The following is a 23,651-nucleotide window of genomic DNA, read 5'->3' on the forward strand; positions in this document are numbered from 1 at the left end:
TTCAAATTTTAGTTCCTATTTTACCCCGCAAAGAGCCTTGTGAGACTGCCTATCTCAGTCCTTCAGATCATCTGCTAAGCTATTATCCTGTTTTATTTTCTTCAAAGCTCTTAGCAATGGCTGAAATTATCTGAAATGTATTTATTTGTTGTCTAGATATAAGCATTATAGAAAGCATGAATAAATGGCTTGACGCTATCTACTTTAGACGTAAGGCAAGAGGGTTATTGCTTTCTGTTTTCAGAGTTGGCCTGCTTTCCCTAAGTTCAGAGTCAAGAAAAGGTTGCAGATCTAGAGAAAAAGCCTTCCCGTATGCCTCAAATTGAGGGGAGAAAAACCCCATCTAACTTCATGTGTGATCAAGACTAGTTTCACAGGACATGAGAAACTACAGGGATTTGAAACCAAAATGACAGCTAGTAAATAAGCCTGTGTGTGCGCTGAGAGTAACCTCTGGGTAATAAGTATTCCTTAAGCATCTATAGGGGTTGGCGGTAGCCCTGACAGGCAGTAAGTCAAGTATAATAATGTGGACAATAACAGTGCCAATAATGTGAATTGAATATGAAAATGTAAATTCAGCACGAATTCCTGTCAGTGTTCCTGCTGCTACTCCTGAGATTCAGTACGTAACTAACATATGTACTTGTTTATAATCTGACTGATACTATAACAATAACTATGATTTTAGTATTAATGACCAAAAAATATTATATGCTAGCTTAATTAGCATATCAAAATGAATGCCACTTACCTCTTTTGCGTAAGACTGTATCACTCCAGCTGCTTCTATTTTCCTTTTGCATCTCTGTTTAACAGTTACACTATTATTATCCAAATCTTGCATGAGCTTAAAGAAAGCCAATTCATTAAACAACACTTCAGATATTTCAACAAGAAGATCCTCACCACAATCCTTCAGTTTTCTGCCAGCAAATTTTGCCAGTGAATCCTATTCAAAGATAATAATTATATTATAGTAAACTTCAACTGTGGGTAGAAGCACACAGATGATTTAAAAGTTTAAGTTTTATAATACTCACCTTGAGAAGAACAATTTTATTACTTTTAAGTATTGAAAAATTTAAAACTCATGGCTAACACTACTAAAGAAAGATAATATTACTAAAGAATATTACTAGGTAGGAATCATACTGGTTCAGCTTTAACAAGCATACGAAAGGAGAGGTAAAGAATATTGTCATCCATAAGTTTAGTTCCTACTTAATATAAATGCTAGACCCAAATGAGTTAAGACAGGGGATTCCTAACTCCCAAAGAGTTCTCAGGCAAGACAGAGAGATACATATATATTACAGTAGTAAGTTCTAGGTGATAAAAGACAGGAAAATATAAAGTCCACCACCTCTAAATGGAAACTGGTATTTTTAAGTTTCTCCTTTATATAAGCCAACCAATCATTCTATTGAAAAATATTTTTTTCAGAATCAGTTTTAGTTCTGTCCAAGTTGAAATATAGCATCCTCAAACAAACAAGGCTGCTATATTATAATCTATACGATTTTTATGAAACTGCTTCTCTTTCTTCCTAAAAACATGGACTATGCTGTTTAGAGAACTGGCAAATAAATTATGAAGGTCGGTGTTCCCCTCACCTCCCCCAAAACTACCTTATCTAGCACAATCATAGAAAGAAGTACATGTGCTGGATGCTTTGTGAAAAAAATTCATCAAATAAGTTTTGGGAGCAAAAAAGCAGATTTAAGCTCTAGCTAATGAAAACTTTTCAATACTCAGGTTATTAATTTAGTGTGAATTGACTTTTATTTGTCATATAGTTCCCCTTATGAAAAAAAATCAAGAAAGGGTGAAAGAAAAAGCAGTTAGATTTTCTTAGACTTTGGAAAAAAAAAATCTTATTTCCAAATTAATGCTTTGGAATCTGCCCACAATTATGTTAGTAGCACACAAAACTGAGGAAGTACGCATGGATCTTATTAAGCAAAAGATATTTAAATTATAAGCAATTTCCTTCAGCTTGATTCTAAAATGGAGTCATTTCTTTCTGAAGGAATAAGCTAACTAGTTAAATTTAGACAAATATGTATATCTAAAAGTTATCCTTAACATTTTTAAAGATTATATGAATATCTCCACAGATGTCTTATACTACTTATAAATTATGTTATCAGTATTATTAGACTAAATAGGGACAGGATAATGAGGAAACTACAATCAAATTTATGCTTTTGTCTCAATACCAACAAAATGGAAAATTACAGTGATGGAAATCTGCATCAAACCCAGGGATTTAAAAACAGTTAAAAGACAAAGTCATAATCCTGTATCTATAACCAATTTAAACAGAATACTAGGAAGCAAGAAAAAAATTTATAGGAAGATTCTGTAATATATATGAAAAGTAAAATGTACTTACTAGTTTGGAGCAACAGTACGCATCACTGAACTATCTCAATGGGAAAACATATGGGTGAATTTAACTGTAGAGTTTATTATATAGAGGAAGTACGGTATCCTTAACACAGGGTTTCTCAATCGTAGCACTACTGACATTTGGGGCTGAATCATTTTTTTTTTTTGTGGGGGACTGTCCTGTGCATTGTAGGATGTTCAGAAGCATCCCTGGCCTTTACCCACTAGATGACTGTCTGCTTTTGCCTTTCTCCACCTCCTCACACTGTGACAACTAAAATGTCTCCAGACAGTGCTAAATGTCTCCTGGGCAGAGGCGAGGGGTAAAATCACCCCAGTTAAGAATACTTTAACATAATTTAAGGTTATTCTTACAGCCTAAAATTTCTCTGCAAACAACAGCTGGTATCTAGCTTTTAAATTTTCCCAGGCTTTGTCAAACATTACTTTAGCAATTGTAGGAAAAAAATCAAAACCAAAAAATAGTTGAGATAGGTCCTATAGATGATCAAGTTAAATGAAGACATGGGTCCTGAAACATTTTTTTTTCTTAATTAAGGAAAAGAATAACCTAAAAAGTATTAAACTGTCATCCCAAATGGATACTAGAGTGGCTATCTACCTGAATAAATAAACTGTAATGCCAGAAAATGGCAACAACTAAAAAGTTCCAACCAGATGGTGCACACTGGCAAGTTAAAATTGCCAACATGCAAGTATAAACTCTTACCTGCAATATACTTCCAAGTTGTTTATGGAAGAATTTTACAAACTCTTTGCTCTCATCATTTTGCTGGGTAAGGGTCAAAACCATGCGTCTTACCGAAGTTAAAAGTTGAGAAGAGCATACTTCATCCATGTGTTCCTGAGAAAAATTCATGTTGGTTAAGATATAAACTTACCTATTGTTTAAAACTTCCTCCCTACACATAATTAGATGTTTAGCAATTTTGACTCACCATAGCAGATGACAGCCAGTAAAAGAAATAGGTTGATCCAAACTTTCTCATTATTTCCTTTCTGTATCTTAAAGAGTACCCACATTACAGTTTCCACTTTGCCTGTCTTTTCCTGTTCCCAGTTCAGTTAATGTTCTTACAACCATATTCGCCATCTACCCAATTTCCTTTCTAGCATTTTCTAACTCAGGGTCTATCAATCTAAGTACTCATGGTAACCTGCACACTGCGTAACTCGATGACAGGAGCACTCCACCCCCACCCAAGGTGTGCTGACTAAACACATCTCCAGACATTACCAAATACCCACTGAGGGTCAAAACAGCCCTCAGTGGAGAACCACTGTTCTAACTTTCTTCACAAGCCACTCCAGACATGTTCTCTTCATGTGCAAGCTATGAAATAATCCAAAACATGGTTAACTTTAAGAGGTAAGTCCATGAAACATCTATATTAAGTATCATCAGGTTCTAATCCCTCTTCTGCCACTAAACTTACTTGGGCAAGTACTTATAAAACCTTTATTAGGTCAGTTTTTTTTTTTTTTTTTTTAACTATACGAATGTGTAAAATGAGGTGAAAAACTACACAATGTCTAAGGTCCCTTCTTAGCCTTAAGCTCATTTTAAAAATTCATGTAACATATAAGTGCTATTAACAGGCAATAAAAAAAGAAAAAGGAAATGGTCTCTGCTTTCAAGGGGGTCAAAAACTAATGGAGAAATCAGATAAGCAAATAAGTAATAAGTACAAACTATGTGCTATCTGGTAGATGGTAATTTTTAATTGCCGAGACTATTTCTTATTCATCACAAGGCACACTGGTTAGCTCACAGGAGCCACTCATAATTTGCTGAATAAATACTCTGAAAGAAGCACATACTAGGTGCTACAAGGAAATATGGTAGCAACAACAAATCTCTCTCAAGAAGCAATATTTTGGCCAGGCAGAAAAAAGTAAAGGCATTTTATATTTTAGACCATTTATACAAAGGGCAGATATATGAAAAAGGAATGGCATGTGTGGGAAATACTGAATAATTTGAAGTAGATATGCCTAGATGGACAGTGGTGACAGATGAAGTTGGGAAAGTATGCCAGATCCAGTGGTGAAGCCTCTTGAAGGCAAAAGAGTTTAAATGTGATCTTGCTTAGCAAATACTTACTGCATGCCTATTATGACAGACACTGTAGGCAAAAGATAAGGACATGAATCAAGGTTGTGCTACTAGAGGAGGTAAACTGGACTGCTCTTAGGGAGAAGAACCAACTTTGACTTACTAGAGAGAGGGTAAGAGAGAATGACTGGGTATAATAAGGACATTAACAAAGAAGTTTTATAGTCCTATTAAAAAGTTAAGATTTGAAGTGAAATGAGACATAATATTTAAAACAGTTAAAATCAGATAATTAGTTCTACTCCTTTTGTTGGCCTCCGAAACTTTTTGAAATGCTAAACTGAATAAGGGACTTCAGGTACCACTTAAATTAGGGCTCCATAGAGAGCTGAAGCAAAAAGGAACAATTTAAATTTTAAAGAAGACGACACCATCAGTCTCGTGCTTTAGATATCTCTAGCAATTCTGGTAGCTCCTAAGAGATCAACATGGACAACTTATCAAGTGCATGCCATGAGACTTTAGCCAGCAAAAACACCATGAATATTTTCTAATATCTTAGACACTGAAGAAAGATTACTTTAAAAATTATTCCAAATCATTTAAATTCATGACTTTTTAAATGCTTAAGTTCTTAAGGTGATTTCTACTTTGCTAAAGAACTGAATGTTTTAACATCAAATGGATTCAGAACAGTGTACCACCTTCCTTAATTTTGCCATGAAATCAGACATAAAATGGTAAATAAAGCTGCCTAACTGAAGATAGCTGTATTCCCTAAGCAAACCACTGAATCATTTAGATTTTTTAATTTAGAAAACAATAACTGTACATATCAAATAAATATGCTACAAAATACGTCATTTAACCAAAAACAACACTTTTAAAGTAATTATTGCATTTTTCACAATAGAACAAAAATGTAAAAGAAAAAAGGCGACATTTTGTATCATCTGTGCCTCAGATGCAAGCAAGCTGTAACTTAACTCAATTTGCCTGAGGCAACAGTTTCAAATGATTCAATAAATATTTGTAAGAGTACATATCCTTTTGAGGGGGGGTGTCTAAATATTTATATTTACAAGTAACAGGCATTACACTCATGGAACAAATAGTAAAACTGATGTATTTATGTCTTAACTTCTCAAATTCCTTTTGCCCAGTCTATTAAGTCCTTCTCTGGTAAAAGTACAGAGATAAAGAAAGACATTATTATAGTGGGGAAATAGATGCAGATAAATAATTATGATACTTTGTCTTAAGTGCTTTCTTTAGTAAAGGCATGGATGGCATGTACCAAGAGTCCCAGCAACAGTGAAGAAAAGGATCAATCCTGCCTGTAAAGACCTACAATAACATTTAGGCAAGAAATGCAATAACATTTGGGCTGGGTTCTGAAGGGTAAGATTACTTGACAGAGAAAGGGCAGAAGAGCATTCTAGTCAAAGGAAGTAACACAGGCAACGTGCTTGTTCAAACAATGCCAAGTAGGACACATGTATGTGGGAAGGAATAGCTAAGAGACTGGGACCAAGCTGTAAAAGGTCTTAAGTGATGTTTAATCTGGTCTTTATCTTACAGGCCAGCTGTTTTCAAACTCTACTTTGCAGAGCCCCAAAAGTTTGGTAAGTTTGAAAACCACAGTTTCAAGAATCCATTCATTTATTAACTCATTCAGTATTTACTGAATGCTGGGTGCTATTTGTGGCACTGGTGATACAGCAGTCAAACAAAAAAGATTAGCATCTGTGATTCCACAGAGCTTACATTTTAGTGAAGACTGACAAAGTAAATAAGCATATTTTAATAGGCTGAAGGTGGTAAGTGCTATGGAGAGAAAGAAAAGCTGGTAAGGGGCATGGGAGTGGGTCTGCTCAACAACATTTGACCAAGGACTTGAGGGGTTCCAGGGAACAAGTCATGCAAGAATTTAAGGGAAGAATATTTCAGGCAAAGGTAGCAGCAAGTGCCAAGGCCTTAAAAGTACTAGCAAGTCTAGCAGCACAGTTGAAAGATCATAACAGGAAGCAAACAGAGACTTTAGCAGCTGTTGCAACTGTCCAGAAAAAAGACAAGTTTTTCAGGGTTTGACATGGAATAATTGAAGCACAGCAGATACTGTTTTTTTCTTTGGCTAGTCAGAGAAAGCGTCTTCTACAGCTGCCACACACTACTCAAAGATCTCTCCTCTCACAAAAATATTCTGTGGAGAGCAATTATTTCCACTGAGGGAAGAAATAGAAGCATATTAAGGCAACTTTCTGTTGGCAATGCCTTATAAAGAAATTAAAGTATAAGTAGGACATAAGAAATGAGGTCAAGGATGACATATTTTGTCATTTTCCGTATCTGGATAAAAAGAAAATACAATTTTTAATTTTTTAAAGTTAAAATTAATTAAATTTTTAAAGAATTATTTCTAAGGAAATATAAATGGTTATATTTTTAAATTTAGCTGTGTCATTGGAAATGTTTATAACAGAGGAAAAACAAAAACAGCATTAACAAATATTTAACAACAGAGACTGGTAAACATACCACAACTGACTACTGGCACTCCTTGGTCATCCCTCTGGCTTTTACTATTTTGCTCAACTTTTACATGTTGGATCACCTAATCCTGGGCCCCAGTTCTAGGCCTCTTAGCTACTGCCATGGCTTTATTTGACATCAATATGCTACAAACTACCCTTTCTCTATCTGAAGCTAGATGAATATTCAAATGACCACTAGACCTCTCTCTACATAATTCTCTAAAAAGCAGTTCAAATTTAATGCTCAAAATAGAAAATTCTTTAACTTCCATCTAAGCATTCTTCATTTCAGTAAATCACATTTCCTGCCAGCCAGTTCTTCTCTGTCTTATCCTACAACCATCCAACCATTAGTAAGATCTGTTCATTTCCTCTTAAAGTATATTCCAATTGCCTACTACTCCCCATCTCCATTACCACCACCCTTGTGTAAGTCACCAATCATTTCTCATCTGATCTCATTGCGCTCCTGATGCCCTATAATCAATTATGTTAAGGAACCAGTTTTGTCTCTCTCCTGCTTAGAATCTTCTAAGAATTTTCCTTTGAACTCTGAATGAAGTCCAAACTCCTAATCATGGCCTACAACATTCTACATAATGGGACCAAGACTCTCCCTCTCCAACTCGATCTCAAACACATTTCTTCCAATCACACAGGCCTTCCTCCAATTGCTTCAACAAGCCAAGCTTAAGGCCTATATTCCTATCTTATGGCCTTTCATTCTGTTTAGAATTATCTTGGTTTAAAGCTGGCTCCTCCTTATCTGTTAAAATGTCCCCTCTCCAGAAGCCTTCCCTGACCATCCAAACTAGACATCATCATATCACCCTACTTTAATTCTCTGCATGGCATGTTTCACTATCCTGATACTTATATGCTTTTTTATTTACTTATGTGTTTTTGGTCTCTATTCCCATTCTAGCATACAAGCTCCATGAAGGCAAAGAGACTGACTTGGTTCACTGTCATATCTGTAATACCTGGCATAAAGTAGGCATTCTATAAATACTTTGAATGAATAATGAACATTGTGTAACCATGAAGAAATATGCAGTAGAAAAGTAACAACCTAGGAAGATGTTTATGGTACAGTGGATGAAAAAAAAAAAGCAAAAAATACATATCCATTTACAAAAAAGAACAGAAAGGTTCCCAAAATGCTGGTAGCTACTACCTCTGGGTGACAAAATTATGGGTGATTTTTATTTTCTTTCTCTTATCTGTATTTTCTCAATTTATTATAATGAATACTTCTGCATGAATCACAAAACAAAACAGGAGGAAGTTTTTTTTTTAAATTATTGCTTACCTTCAGAAAAGGAATGACTTCTTTCATAATTGCTTTAATTTGCCGGTCCAGTTGCTGAGTATCAATTCTAGGACAAGGGATAGTAGAACCTTCACTTATAGATTGTTGTGAACTATGATTTTCAATAACAGGAGTTTCTATTTTTAAAAGAAAGAAGATATATTAGCAAAATAAAGTCTGTGGCATTATACATAGGCATTCATGCAAAAATTTTAAGAATATTAAATTCTGATGATCTTATGTTAAAATAATACAAAGGAACATCTACATAGTTTTTGTACCACTAAAAATGAAAAAAAACCTGTGACAAAACTACTCGTAAGCCATCAGTGGGGCTTTTAATTTTTCACATGGAACTACTGTCCTTTATCAATCCAAAAACACACCTTCTAAATTATTAACCGCAGTAGTGGCAACAGCACCATCTTCATCCTCAACAATCCTGCAGGTGCATCTTATATTTGGGTTACTTTCACCTTCGGTCTTCATACGCTCATACTCCCTCATTCTGGCTAATGCTTGATCTAAGTGAATCACAGTGTTCCCTGCATTGGAACAGAAGTATTTCTAGAAAATGCAGAAGCAAACCTTTTAATGCATTCCTCAACATGTATGAATTAAAAAATTAAGTTTAACATAGGGAAGAAAAACTAGCTTTAATAAGCTCTAGATGTAGTACTAACCGGGTACTTCACATATATTATCACATTTATTTATTTTATCCTTAAAATAATCCTATAAAAAGTAATACCCTCATTTTCAGAGAACTTAAGTAACTTGCCAAACATTTCAAAGCCAGTGAAATGCAGGAGCAGGGATTTGAACTCAGGTTTCTCAAAATCTGAAGCCCGTATTTATTTCACATCACATTGCTTCACTTGAACAGTAAGAAAACAAAAAATCAAAATGTGATGCAGATTCCAATGAAAACAACCCAACCTAATGCAAACAAACCAGACAAGGAAAAGTCCTATGAATGAGATTTCCCAATTCTTCTATGTCCACTTCACACAAAGCTAGGGGTGAAGGGTGGTTACCAGAAAATCAGTAAATAAAACAGGTAGGACTCAAGTTACTTGGCAATTCAGAAAGGGGAGATAGCCTAAAAGGCAAGAGGATTGGCCATAGAGTGATTTTTCTCTACAGTGGGATAAGTTTAGTACAGACCTAATAGGTATTTACTCAAAAGGAAGCAAAGCCTTAACAGTGCTCATTAATCAGGATAATGCAAAAGGAATACTAATTATTTCAACTCCTCATGAAAGGGTAATGGAAAAAAGCCTTTGAAATCATCTAATTCTTGTTCTCATTATGTTCTCATTAAAATAATGGGACATTAGATTATTATATCAATTAAGTGCCCCAGAAATATGAGTGACTGAATACTCAGGTATATTTTAATAGGTCACACACACACACACACACACATACACACACACACACACAGAAAAAAAAAGTCACATAGCCACAGCCTCAGGAATGAATCGGGTACCTACACATCTTTCTTTTCCCTAATCTCCATTCTAAGTCAAGGACTCGGATTTCCCTCTCTTAGACTTATACAACCCTTTAAGCTTCATTTATTTTACTACTGATAAAAACATTTTTAAAAAGTAATGTGCCAGGTCTTAAAAGAGATTTACCCAGTACCACTACAGATGATTTATTCTAAGTTTGAGTTCTTCACTTCAAATTATGGAGTCAACATTGTTACTGGAAATGTGACTGGATGAGTCATTGGTACCTCTGAATTCTAGCTTTTGTATTAATGAACCATGTGACCTTAAGGGTAAGAAAAGGAATGAACATTTTCTAAACTTCCATTATACATGTTAGAAAGTTCTATGTATTTTTCACAAGAACATAGAAAGGTAAATAAGATTCCCATTTCTTCAGTATATACAGAAAGAATCAGAAAGGTTGGATGATTTGCCTGAGATCAGAATTAATAGAGAGGAAATTCTTAGATTCAGACTGATGGGAACTTTAAAGCCCATGTTCGTTCTTTCTATCTTACCTTGCCTTTTAGACTTGTTTCCTGATCAATGCAATTCAGACTGGACCAAATTAATTTCAAGTCATGTTCTGAGATTCTATCAAAATTCTGCTTACCTAGATCATCTGTTGCAAAAGGCTCAAAATTTGAAGATACAGACATGACACTGGCATTATCAGCATCATTTTGCTCACTTATTTTATGTGTTTCTCTCTCAAAGTTCTTCTCAAAAGTTTCCTTATTTAAAAAAAAAAAAAGCAAACAAAAATCACTAATATTTCTTTTAAAAATATTATGATTCATAATTAAAGATCTAACATGGAAAGTTAAGTATTTGCATAAAACCGTATATCTAAAAGAGATATCTGTAAGTCTTAGGAGTCTTCCATTCAAACAAGACTGTGATATAACCAAAGTTATCTACGGTTGAACTGTCACAGCGAACAAGAATATATTAAGCAATCTTGCAGAACATCTGTTTGTCTTTACATAGATGAAAATACACAGAGTCTGCTACTGATTAAATTCTAAAATTCACCGAGTTAACATTTAAAATTATTTCTGTTTCCTAAGGAACATTCTCCTATCTCCAAACCCTAACAACGCTTAGTTCGTTACTACAAGACCTAGTACCTTACTACAATACCTGTTTTTTACTCGTATCAGAAAAAAGAAAGAATTCACACTTTAAAAAATTCAATTTTATTGAAGAATAGTTTATATACAAGAATGCACCCATTTTAACATAGTTGACAACTTTTAACAATATAATTTTATGTACAGTATGAACTAGGAGGTTGACAACTTTTAACAATATAATTTTATGTATAATATGAATTAGGAGGTCTCATTCACACACACCCATGTAAACACTTTTCCTAAAAATACAAACCATCTGCATCAGCCCAGAAAGTCCCCTTGTGCCCCTGCAGTCAATGACACTCCCACATCACACTCACATGATTTTTTTTTTTAATCTTCATTTTATTGAGATATATTCACATACCACGCAGTCATACAAAACAAATCGTACTTTTGATTGTTTACAGTACCATTACATACTGGTACATTCATCACCCAAATCAATCCCTGACACCTTCATTAGCACACACACAAAAATAACAAGAATAATTAGAGTGAAAAAGAGCAATTGAAGTAAAAAAGAACACTGGGTACCTTTGTCTGTTTGTTTCCTTCCCCTATTTTTCTACTCATCCATCCATAAACTAGACAAAGTGGAGTGTGGTCCTTATGGCTTTCCCAATCCCATTGTCACCCCTCATAAGCTACATTTTTATACAACTGTCTTCAAGATTCATGGGTTCTGGGTTGTAGTTTGATAGTTTCAGGTATCCACCACCAGCTACCCCAATTCTTTAGAACCTAAAAAGGGTTGTCTAAAGTGTGCATAAGAGTGCCCACCGAAGCTTACTTCATTTCCTTTCACATCCCCCTTTTGGTCAAGAAGATGTTCTCCGTCCCACGATGCCAGGTCTACATTCCTCCCAGGGAGTCATATTCCACGTTGCCAGGGAGATTCACTCCCCTGGGTGTCTGATCCCACGTAGGGGGGAGGGCAGTGATTTCACCTTTCAAGTTGGCTTAGCTAGAGAGACAGGGCCACATCTGAGCAACAAAGAGGCATTCGGGAGGAGGCTCTTAGGCACAACCATAGGGAGGCCTAGCCTCTCCTTTGCAGCAACCGTCTTCCCAAGGGTAAAACCTGTGGTAGAGGGCTCAACCCATCAAACCACCAGTCCCCTATGTCTGTGGTCATGTTAGCAACCATGGAGGTGGGGTAGGCGAATACCCCTGCATTCTCCACAGGCTCCTCAAGGGGGCACTACATCTTTTTTTTTCCTTGTTTTTCTTTTTTTTTCTTTTTTTTTTAACTTTCCCTTCTTTTTTAAATCAACTGTATGAAAAAAAAGTTAAAAAGAAAACAAACATACAATAAAAGAACATTTCAAAGAGACCATAACAAGGGAGTAAGAAAAAGACAACTAACCTAAGATAACTGCTTAACTTCCAACATGTTCCTACTTTACCCCAAGAAAGTTACCTAATATAGCAACATTTCTGTGAACTTGCTCCTACTATATCCATCAGAAATTAACAGACCATAGTCATTCCTGGGCATCCCCAGAACGTTAAATAGCTTATCTGTTCTTCTTGGATTATTGTTCCCACTTCCTTAATTGCTCTCTATTGCTAGTTCCCCTACATTCTACATTATAAGCCATCTGTTTTACATTTTTCAAAGTTCACATTAGTGGTAGCATATAATATTTCTCTTTTTGTGCCTGGCTTATTTCGCTCAGCATTATGTCTTCAAGGTTCATCCATGTTGTCGTATGTTTCACGAGATCGTTCCTTCTTACTGCCGCGTAGTATTCCATCGTGTGTATATACCACATTTTATTTATCCACTCAACCCAAATGTCCTTCAACAGATGTTTCCATCTCTTGGCAATTGTGAATAATGCTGCTATGAACATTGGCGTGCAGATATCTGTTCGTGTCACTGCTTTCCGATCTGGGTATATACCGAGAAGTGCAATCTCTGGATCGAATGGTAACTCTATATCTAGTTTTCTAAGGAACTGCCAGACTGACTTCCAGAGTGGCTGAACCATTTTACAGTCCCACCAACAATGAAGAAGAATTCCAATTTCTCCACATCCCCTCCAGCATTTGTAGTTTCCTGTTTGTTTAATGGCAGCCATTCTAACCGGTGTTAGATGGTATCTCATTGTGGTCTTAATTTGCATCTCTCTAATAGCTAGTGAAGCTGAACATTTTTTCATGTGTTTCTTGGCCATTTGTATTTCCTCTTCAGAGAACTGTCTTTTCATATCTTTTGCCCATTTTATAATTGGGCCGACTGTACTATTGTCATTGAGTTGTAGGATTTCTTTACATATGCAAGATATCAGTCTTTTGTCAGATACATGGTTTCCAAAAATTTTTTCCCATTGAGTTGGCTGCCTCTTTACCTTTTTGAGAAATTCCTTTGAGGTGCAGAAACTTCTAAGCTTGAGGGGTTCCCATTTATCTATTTTCTCTTTTGTTGCTTGTGCTTTGGGTGTAAAGTCTAGGAAGTGGCCGCCTAATACAAGGTCTTGAAGATGTTTTCCTACATTATCTTCTAGGAGTTTTATGGTACTTTCTTTTATATTGAGATCTTTGGTCCATTTTGAGTTAATTTTTGTGTAGGGGGTGAGGTAGGGGTCCTCTTTCATTCTTTTGGATATGGATATCCAACTCTCCCAGCCCCATTTGTTGAAAAGACCATTATGACTCAATTCAGTGACTTTGGGGGCCTTATCAAAGATCAGTCGGCCATAGATCTGAGGGTCTATCTCCGAATTCTCAATTCAATTCCATTGATCTATATGTCTATCTTTGTGCCAGTACCATGCTGTTTTGGCAACTGTGGCTTTATAATAAGCTTCAAAGTCAGGGAGTGTAAGTCCTCCCACTTCGTTTTTCTTTTTTAGAGTGTCTTTAGCAATTCGAGGCATCTTCCCTTTCCAAATAAATTTGATAACTAGCTTTTCCAAGTCTGCAAAGTAGGTTGTTGGAATTTTGATTGGGATTGCATTGAATCTGTAGATGAGTTTGGGTAGAATTGACATCTTAATGACATTTAGTCTTCCTATCCATGAACATGGAATATTTTTCCATCTTTTAAGGTCCCCTTCTATTTCTTTTAGTAGAGTTATGTAGTTTTCTTTGTGTAGGTCTTTTACATCTTTGGTTCAGTTTATTCCTAGGTACTTGATTTTTTTAGTTGCTATTGAAAATGGTATCTTTTTCTTGAGTGTCTCTTCAGTTTGTTCATTTCTAGCATATAGAAACATTACTGACTCATGTGCATTAACCTTGTATCCCGCTACTTTGCTAAATTTGTTTATTAGCTCTAGTAGCTGTATCATCAATTTCTCAGGGTTTTCTAGATATAAGATTATATCATCTGCAAACAATGACAGTTTTACTTCTTCTTTTCCAATTTGGATGCCTTTTATTTCTTTGTCTTGCCGGATTGCCCTGGCTAGCACTTCCAGCACAATGTTGAGTAACAGTGGTGACAGCGGGCATCCTTGTCTTGTTCCTGATCTTAGAGGGAAGGCTTTCAGTCTCTCACCATTGAGTACTATGCTGGCTGTGGGTTTTTCATATACGCTCTTTATCATGTTGAGGAAGTTTCCTTCAATTCCTACCTTTTGAAGTGTTTTTATCAAAAAGGGATGTTGGATTTTGTCAAATGCTTTTTCAGCATCTATTGAGATGATCAATTAATTTTTCCCTTTTGACTTGTTAATGTGTTGTAATACATTGATTGATTTTCTTATGTTGAACCATCCTTGCATGCCTGGAATAAACCCCACTTGGTCATGGTGTATGATTTTTTTAATGTGTCTTTGGATTCGATTTGCAAGTATTTTGTTGAGGATTTTTGCATCTATATTCATTAGGGAGATTGGCCGGTAGTTTTCCTTTTTTGTAGCATCTTTGCCTGGTTTTGGTATTAGATTGATGTTAGCTTCATAAAATGAGTTAGGTAGTGTTCCATTCTCTTCAATGTTTTGAAAGAGTTTGAGTAAGACTGGTGTCAGTTCTTTCTGGAAAGTTTGGTAGAATTCCCCTGTGAAGCCATCTGGCCCTGGGCATTTATTTGTGGGAAGATTTTTGATGACTGATTGGATCTCTTTGCTTGTGATGGGTTGGTTGAGGTCTTCTATTTCTTCTCTGGTCAGTCTAGGTTGTTCATATGTTTCCAGGAAATTGTCCATTTCCTCTACATTATCCAGTTTGTTGCCATACAGTTGTTCATAGTATCCTCTTATAATTTTTTTAATTTCTTCAGGATCTGCAGTTATGTCACCTTTTTCATTCATTATTTTGTTTATATGGGTCTTCTCTCTTTTTGATTTTGTCAGTCTAGCTAGGGGCTTGTCAATCTTGTTGATCTTCTCAAAGAACCAACTTTTGGTGATATTTATCCTCTCTATTGCTTTTTTGTTCTCTATGTCATTTATTTCTGCTTTAATCCTTGTTATTTCTTTTCTGCTACTTGGTTTAGGATTGGTTTGCTGTTCATTTTCTAGCTTCTTCAGTTGATCCATTAGTTCTTTGATTTTGGCTCTTTCTTCCTTTTTAATATATGCGTTTAGTGCTATAAATTTCCCCGAGCACTGCTTTTGCTGCATCCCATAGGTTTTGGTATGTTGTGTTCTCATTTTCATTTGTCTCTATATATTTAGCAATTTCTCTTGCTATTTCTTCTTTAACCCACTGATTGTTTAGGAGTGTGTTGTTTAACCTCCAGGTATTTGTGAATTTTCTAAGTCTCTGATGGTTATTGACTTCTAATTGTATTCCATTGTGGTCAGAGAATGTGCTTTGAATAATTTCAATCTTTTTAAATTTATTGAGGCTTGTTTTATGTCCCAGCATATGATCTATTCTGGAGAAAGTTCCATGAGCACTAGAAAAGTATGTGTATCCTGGTGATTTGGGATGTAATGTCCTGTATATGTCTGTTAAATCTAATTCATTTATCAGATTGTTTAGGTTTTCAATTTCCTATTTGGTCTTCTGTCTGGTTGATCTATCTATAGGAGAGAGTGATGTGTTGAAGTCTCCCACAATTATTGTGGAAACATCAATTGCTTCCTTTAGTTTTGCCAGTGTTTCTCTCATGTATTTTGTGGCACCTTGGTTGGGTGCATAGACATTTACGATTGTTATTTCTTCTTGCTGAATTGCCCCTTTTATTAGTATGTAGTGGCCTTCTTTGTCTCTCGAAACATCCCTGCATTTGAAGTCTATTTTATCTGAGATTAATATTGCTACACCTGCTTTCTTTTGGCTGTAGCTTGCATGAAATATTTTTTTCCATCCTTTCACTTTCAGTTTCTTTGTGTCCCTGTGTCTAAGATGAGTCTCTTGTATGCAACATATTGATGGTTCATTTTTTTTGATCCATTCTGCGAATCTATATCTTTTAATTGGGGAGTTTAATCCATTTACATTCAACGTTATAACCGTGAAGGCATTTCTCGAATCAGCCATCTTATCCTTTGGTTTATGTTTGTCATATTTTTCCCCTCTGTCTATTAATATCCTTTATTGTACCCATACCGAATCTCTTTAGTACTGAACCTTTCTCCAAATCTCTCTGTCCTTTCTTTGTTTCTCTGTCTGTAGGGCTCTCTTGAGTATCTCCAGTAGCGCACGTCTCTTGTTAGCAAATTCTCTCAGCATTTGTTTGTCTGTGAAAAATTTAAGCTCTCCCTCAAATTTGAAGGAGAGCTTTGCTGGATAAAGTATTCTTGGCTGGAAATTTTTCTCACTCAGAATTTTAAATATATCGTGCCACTGCCTTCTTGCCTCCATGGTGGCTGCTGAGTAGTCACTACTTAGTCTTATGCTGTTTCCTTTGTATGTGGTGAATTGCTTTTCTCTTGCTGCTTTCAGAACTTGCTCCTTCTCTTCTGTGTTTGACAGTGTGATCAGCATATGTCTCGGAGTGGGTTTATTTGGATTTATTCTATTTGGGGTTCGCTGAGCATTTATGATTTGTGTATTCATGTTGTTTAGAAGATTTGGGAAGTCTTCCCCAACAATTTCTTTGAATACTCCTTCTAGACCTTTACCCTTTTCTTCCCCTTCTGGGACACCAATGAGTCTTATATTTGGACGTTTCATATTATCTATCATATCCCTGAGGTCCATTTCGATTTTTTCAATTTTTTTCCCCATTCCTTCTTTTATGCTTTCATTTTCCATTCTGTCATCTTCGAGCTCACTGATTCGTTGTTCAACTTCCTCTAGTCATGTACTATGAGTGTCCAGAATCTTTTTAATTTGGTCAACAGTTTCTTTAATTTCCATAAGATCATCTATTTTTTTATTTAGTCTTGCAATGTCTTCTTTATGCTCTTCTAGGGTCTTCTTGATCTCCTTTGTCTCCCGTACTATGGTCTCATTGTTCATCTTTAGTTCTTTGAGTAGCTGCTCTAGGTGCTGTGTCTCTTCCGATCTTTTGATTTGGGTGCTTGGGCTTGGGTTATCCATATCATCTGGTTTTTTCATATGCTTTATAATTTTCTGTTGTTTTTGGCCTCGTGGCATTTGCTGAACTTGATAGGGTTCTTTTAGGATTTGTAGACCAATTGAAGTCCTTATCTCTAATTCATCAGATCTACAGCTTCGTGGAGTACACTTTCTCTAAATAACCAGCAGGTGGTGTCCACGAGCCACCTGTTCTCCACAAGCCAGTTCTCCCCTGCTTAGCCTTTTTGGTGAGTGGGGGAGTGAGTCTTGTGGGGTCCAATTGGTGTACCAAGCTTGCGTGTGTAGTGGTGTTGCCTGCCTTGTATATGGGGCGTGTTTCTGGGCAGTAAGGGAGGGGGGGTGGCCCTAACAATCAAATCTCCCTGGTGATCCTAGAGTTTTAAAGCTGCTGCAATAGTCTAATCCTTCAGTTCAGTCCTGCCACAGTTTGTCTCTGCCACTGACCCACAAGTCCTTGGTATTGGCGTATGGCTCCTGAGACTTGCAAGTGGGCCCGTCTTCCAGGCCGTGCACCCCGGGTCCTCTGTTGAGGGATGACTGTGCTATGTCACAGGTGAGCGCCGTCCCCCCAGGGCAGTTCTGGGCTGCTGGGCTGTGTAGGGAGGCTCCCAGTCTGCTGAAATGACGGCTGAATGGGGCTTTGTTAATTCACACTGCTCTACCTTCCCAACTCTGGGACAATCAGCTGAGGTTGCAGGGAAGGCTAATGTCCACGCCCAGTTTTGTGGTGTGGGCCTGCTATTTGAAGCACTTCCTTCACACTGGGTTGTCCGGGGCAGTTCTGGGCTATGAGGCTGGCGATGGGCAGGAGTGTTTCCTGTCCACCAGGATGATGGCTGTGAGCGGACACCCCCCTTTTCTTGGGAAGTTGTGGTGTTTAGTGAATTTTCTCAGCCACTGGATTATTGCGTTTTGTCTCAGAGCTCTCCTAGTTCTGCTCTTGACTTGACCTGCCCAAATTGCAAGTCTTTGAGGCTTTCTGTATTGGGCTTCTTAGAGTAATTGTTTTAGAAACAGAAAAAACAAAAGGTAAAAAAAAAAAAGAAGCCCTCCTTGCTGATCTAATGGGTTATTGAAATGCCAAGAGGCAAAGCAATTAGGGCCATTAAGGAAAGATCCAGGAGGCAGAGAAATCAGTTTTTCTTCAGGATTTGCATATGCGCCTTAGGGCCTGAGCTCTGCCCTTCCCCCTTCTATGTTCACCAGAACTCCAAAAATCCTCCGCTTTTATTTTGGAGTTTTTCGTGTCGTTTTTTTTTCTCTGTGCCTGTCTCCTCTCTGCTGGGCTGGCAGCTCTCAGATTCTCTGGTGTCTGGTCTCAGTCTATCTATGGTTGGAGTTTGGATCAGTAGAATGAGATTCCGATAAGGGCTGCCACTGCAGTTCTCCCTTCTCCTTCCCGGAGCTGACAGCCCCTCCTCCCACCGGACTGAGCCTGGCAGGGAGGGGCGCGGGTCCCCTGGCCGCAAAAACTTACAGATTTCGCTGATCTCAGCAGTTCCACGTTTTCATGAGTGTTGTATGAAGTATGCCCAAAGGCAGACTGCTCTGTGGTGTCCAGTCCACGCAGTTCCTGGCTTTCTACCTACTTTCCTGGAGGAGTAACTAAAACATACAGCTCACCAGTCTGCCATCTTACTCACATGATTTTAATCATCACAGATTAGTTTTGCTGATTTGAGAACTTCATATAAATGGAACCATAAACTGCATACTCTTCAGTGCATGGCTTCTATCAATCAGCATGTTTCTGAAATTAATCCATGCTGTTGTGTACTTTACAAATTCATGTTTTAAATGGCTGAACTGTATACTATCATAGAGACTAACGACAGTTTATTTACTCATTTATCAACTGATGTTCCAGTTTGAGGCTATATACCATCATAGAGACTAACGACAGTTTATTTACTCATTTATCAACTGATGTTCCAGTTTGAGGCTATCATGAACAAAGCTGCTATGAATTTTAGTATACAAATAATTTTGTGGGCACATATTTTCATTTGTCTTGGATGAATACCTAGAAGAGAAATTGCTGGGTCACAAGCCAAGTTAACTCTTAACTTCAAGAAACTGCCGAGGCGTACTGGCCTACCCCACCTCGATGGTTGCTTAACATGACCACAGACATAGGGGACTGGTGGTTTGATGGGTTGAGCCCTCTACCACGGAATTTGCCCTTGGGAAGACGGTTGCTGCAAAGGAGAGGCTATGCCTCCCTATAATTGTGCCTAAGACCCTCCTCCTGAATGCCGCTTTGTTGCCCAGATGTGGCCCTCTCTCTCTGGCTAAGCCAACTTGAAAGGTGAAATCACTGCCCTCCCCACTACGTGGGATCAGACACCCAGGGGAGTGAATCTCCCTGGCAATGTGGAATATGACTCCCGGGGAGGAATGTAGATTCAGCACCGTGGGACGGAGAACATCTTCTTGACCAAAAAGGGGGATGTGAAAGGAAATGAAATAAGCTTCAGTGGCTGAGAGATTCCAGAAGGAGCCAAGAGGTCACTCTGGTGGGCACTCTTACGCACAATTTAGACAACCCTTTTTAGGTTCTAAAGAATTGGGGTAGCTGGTGGTAGATACCTGAAACTATCAAACTACAACCCAGAACCCATGAATCTTGAAGACAATTGTATAAAAATGGAGCTTATGAGGGGTGACAATGGGATTGGGAAAGCCATAAGGACCACACTCCCCTATGTCTACTTTATGGATGGATGAGTAGAAAAATAGGGGAAGGAAACAAACAAACAAACAAACAGACAAAGGTACCCAGTGTTCTTTCTTTCTTTAATTGCTCTTTTTCACTTCAATTATTATTCTTGTTATTTTTGTGTATGTGCTAATGAAGGTGTCAGGAATTGATTTAGGTGATGAATGTACAACTATGTCATGGTAGTGTGAACAATCGAATGTATGATTTGTTTTGTATGACTGCGTGGTATGTGAATGTATCTCAATAAAATGAAGATTAAATAAAAATAGCTAGGAAAAAAAAGTGTTTAAAAAAAAAAAAAAAAAAAAAAAGAAACTGCTGAGATTGCAAAGATGGCGGCTAGGTGAGACAGGGCAAAAAAACACCTCCGTGAAAAACACTAGATAAAAACCAGAAAGTGACCCAGAATACTGGTTACAGCGATGCGCCAGCTGGACAAGGTCTGCTAGTATCACAGGGGCCGTATACTTGGTGAAACTGGGAGTCCGTATTCTGAAATGAGTGAGTGAGCTGGCTGGAAGACCTGCAGCCGCATGGCGGTCTGGGGAAGCCACGGCTTGGCGTTTGGAGACCAATTGGCTCTTTGAAAAAAAAAAAAAAAAAGGGAAAAACCCAGGAGCGGCTGCAGTTGTGGGAGTGGGAACCATGCAGTAAAACACAGCAAGAGGGGGCTGGGCCAGCCTCTTGGTGTCTGGCCTGGAGGATAGACCGCTGCAGATACCCTTGGGGCCGGGGGAACGGAGGGGAGAGGCAGAAACAGAAGCCCTGTGGCTTGCAGCTGGCTCCCTGGAAGGCTGGATAAACTCCTGCCCGGGGCCATGCCCACAGCCCAGAGCCCCGCCAGTTGTCCCGGAGTGGGAAAGAGGAACTGTGTGAGGAGGGGTGGGGGGTTGAGATGCCCTGTTCGGCCATCTTTGCATCAGGCTGAGAGCGCTGCTGCACGGCCCAGAGGCCCAGGGCTTCTCTTGAGGGACGGCGCACACTGGTGACGTAGCACGGCATTCCCTCGGCAGAGCTCCTGGAGGATTGTGGCTGGGAGGGGGGACCCGCTCGGAGAACCCAGGGACACTATGCCAAGTCCGGTGGTTTGTGGGACAGCGAGAGAGAGGGTCTGGGGCTGAAATGAAATGACGGCTTAGACTCTTGCGGCAGCCTTGAATCTCTGGGAACCTGGGGGATTTGAATATTAAAGCTGCCCTTCCTCCCTGGCCACCCATACACACGCCCCACATTGAGGGCGGACAGCTCCAGCAACACACCCAACCTGAGTTCTCCAACTAACCTCCACAAGAATCATTTCCCCACACACTGCGGGAACAAGGTTGAGAACTGACTTGAGGGGCACAGGTGACTCAAAGACGCCATCTGCTGGTTAGAGAAAATGTATGTCACCAAACTGTGTTTCTGAAAAATTAGATTGGTATCTTTTTTTTTTACAACTTGAAAGAACCCTATCAAGCAAAGCAAATGCCAAGAGGCCAAAAACAACAGAAAATCTTAATGCATATGACAAAACCAGACGATATGGAGAATCCAACTCCAAACACACAAATCAAGATATCAGAAGAGACACAGTACTTGGCAGAATTAATCAAAGAACTATAATCGAGGAACAAAAACATGGCAAAGGATTTAAAGGACATCAGGAAGACCATGGCCCAGGAATAAATAAAAAAATAGAAGATATTATGGAAATAAAAGAAACTGTTGGCCAAATTAAAAAGGCTCTGGATATTCACAATACAAGATTAGAGGAAGTTGAACAATGTCTCAGTGTCCTAGAAGTCCACAGAACAGAAAATGAAAGAACAAAAGAAAGAATGGAGAAAAAAATTGACAAAATTGAAATGGATCTCAGGGATATGATAGATAAAATAAAAAGCCCAAACTTAAGACGCACTGGTGTCCCAGAAGGGGAAGAGAAGGGTAAAGGTCTAGGAAGAGTATTCAAAGAAATTGTTGGGGAAAACTTCCCTAACCTTATACACGATATAAATACACAAAGTATAAATGCCCAGAGAACTCCAAATAGAATAAATCCAAATAAACCCACTTCGAGACATATTCTGATCAGACTCTCAAATACTGAAGAGAAGGAGCAAGTTCTGAAAGCAACAAGAGAAAAGCAATTCACCACATAGAAAGGAAACAACATAAGACTAAGTTGTGACTACTCAGCGGCCACCATGGAGGTGAGAAGGCAGTGGCATGACACATTGAAAATTCTGAGAGAGAAAAATTTCCAACCAAGAATACTTTATCCAGCAAAACTCTCCTTCAAATTTGAGGGAGAGCTTAAATCTTTCACAGACAAATGCTGAGAGACTTTGCCAATAAAAGACCTGCCCTACTTCAGATTCTAAAGGAGCCCTAGCAACAGAGAAACAAAGAAAGGAGAAAGAGATAAAGAGAATTTTAACAGACATATATAGTACCTTACATCCCAAATCACCAGGACACTCATTTTTCTCTAGTGATCACGGATCTTTCTCCAGAAGAGACCATAAGCTGGGACACAAAACAAGCCTCAATAAATTAAAAAAAAAAAAAAAATTGAATATACTCAAAGCACATTCTCCAATCACAGTGGAATGCAAACAGAAGACAATAATTTTTGAACTGTAACTCCACTATTTACTTCCTACATGATATAAAATACATAAACTCTAATGACAAATCAGTGGTTTTGAACTCAATGTAAAATAAGTAATTTTAGACAACCATATAAAGGTGGGGGAATGGAGGAGTACAGGAACATAGTTTATGTGTCCTATTGAAGTGAAGGTGGTATCAAAGAAAAAGAAGATTGTTATGGATTTAAGAGGTTAATTTTAAGCCCCACAGTAAACACAAAGAAATTATCAGAGAACATAACCTTAGAAATGAAAAGTAGAGTTTGGGTTAAGAGAAATGGGGGAAGGGGCAATGGGGAGTTAAGAAAGGAGTGTAGGGTTGCTGTTTGAGGTGAAGGGAAATTTCTAGTAATGGATGGTGGGAAAGAGCATTACAACATTCTAAATGTGATTAATCCCACTAATGGAAGCCTAGGGAGGGGGTGGAATGGGAAGATTTAGGCTGTATATGTTTCCACAATTGGAAAAAAAAAAAAAAAAGACAGTCTAAATAGATGACAATTGAATGCCAAGGATTAGCCTGGATGGGATTGGAGGATGGAGGACAGGAGGCTCAAAGGGACACAGTTGAGACATAAGGAAAAGGAAATATAGAATGTAAACTTTGTATCATCGTTGAATCTCTTGTACTTCTTAGCTGCGCTTAATGGGATTGCATAAAAGAATGCTCTTATTCATGGGAAGTGTATATGTGAATTACAGTGTTTGTTCAAGGGTGTGTGCAGCTAGCTCTTGTATGTTCAGAAGACAGAGCAACAGATGATGGATGATAGATAGGGAGGGAGGGAGGGAGGGAAAGAAATAGCGATATGACAGTATGTTACAATTGGTGGATTGGGCTATCGGGGGAGGGGGTCAGGGTATGATGGAATTCTGTGCATGGGGTCAGTATTGTTTTGG

The 23,651-nt window shown here is 38.0% G+C and overlaps 1 protein-coding gene across 13 annotated transcripts in view; it reads right to left on the reverse strand.

The window, feature by feature from the left end:
• PCM1 (pericentriolar material 1) overlaps positions 1-23,651 on the reverse strand; it is a 126,443-nt gene that overhangs the window by 14,447 nt on the left and 88,345 nt on the right. For 12 of the 13 annotated variants that reach the window (XM_037831208.1, XM_037831209.1, XM_037831210.1 and 9 more), the window contains 5 exons: positions 10,430-10,550; positions 8,704-8,862; positions 8,318-8,454; positions 3,125-3,259; positions 755-952 (listed from right to left, as the gene is read on the reverse strand). In XM_037831208.1, coding sequence (XP_037687136.1) covers positions 755-952; positions 3,125-3,259; positions 8,318-8,454; positions 8,704-8,862; positions 10,430-10,550 — 750 coding nt within the window. Of the gene's footprint in view, positions 1-754; positions 953-3,124; positions 3,260-8,317; positions 8,455-8,703; positions 8,863-10,429; positions 10,551-23,651 lie in introns of those variants that run through there. The other variant, XM_037831219.1, reaches the window with a different exon arrangement.

This window comes from Choloepus didactylus, chromosome 3 (assembly GCF_015220235.1).
Source record: "Choloepus didactylus isolate mChoDid1 chromosome 3, mChoDid1.pri, whole genome shotgun sequence".
Lineage (NCBI taxonomy): Eukaryota > Metazoa > Chordata > Mammalia > Pilosa > Megalonychidae > Choloepus > Choloepus didactylus.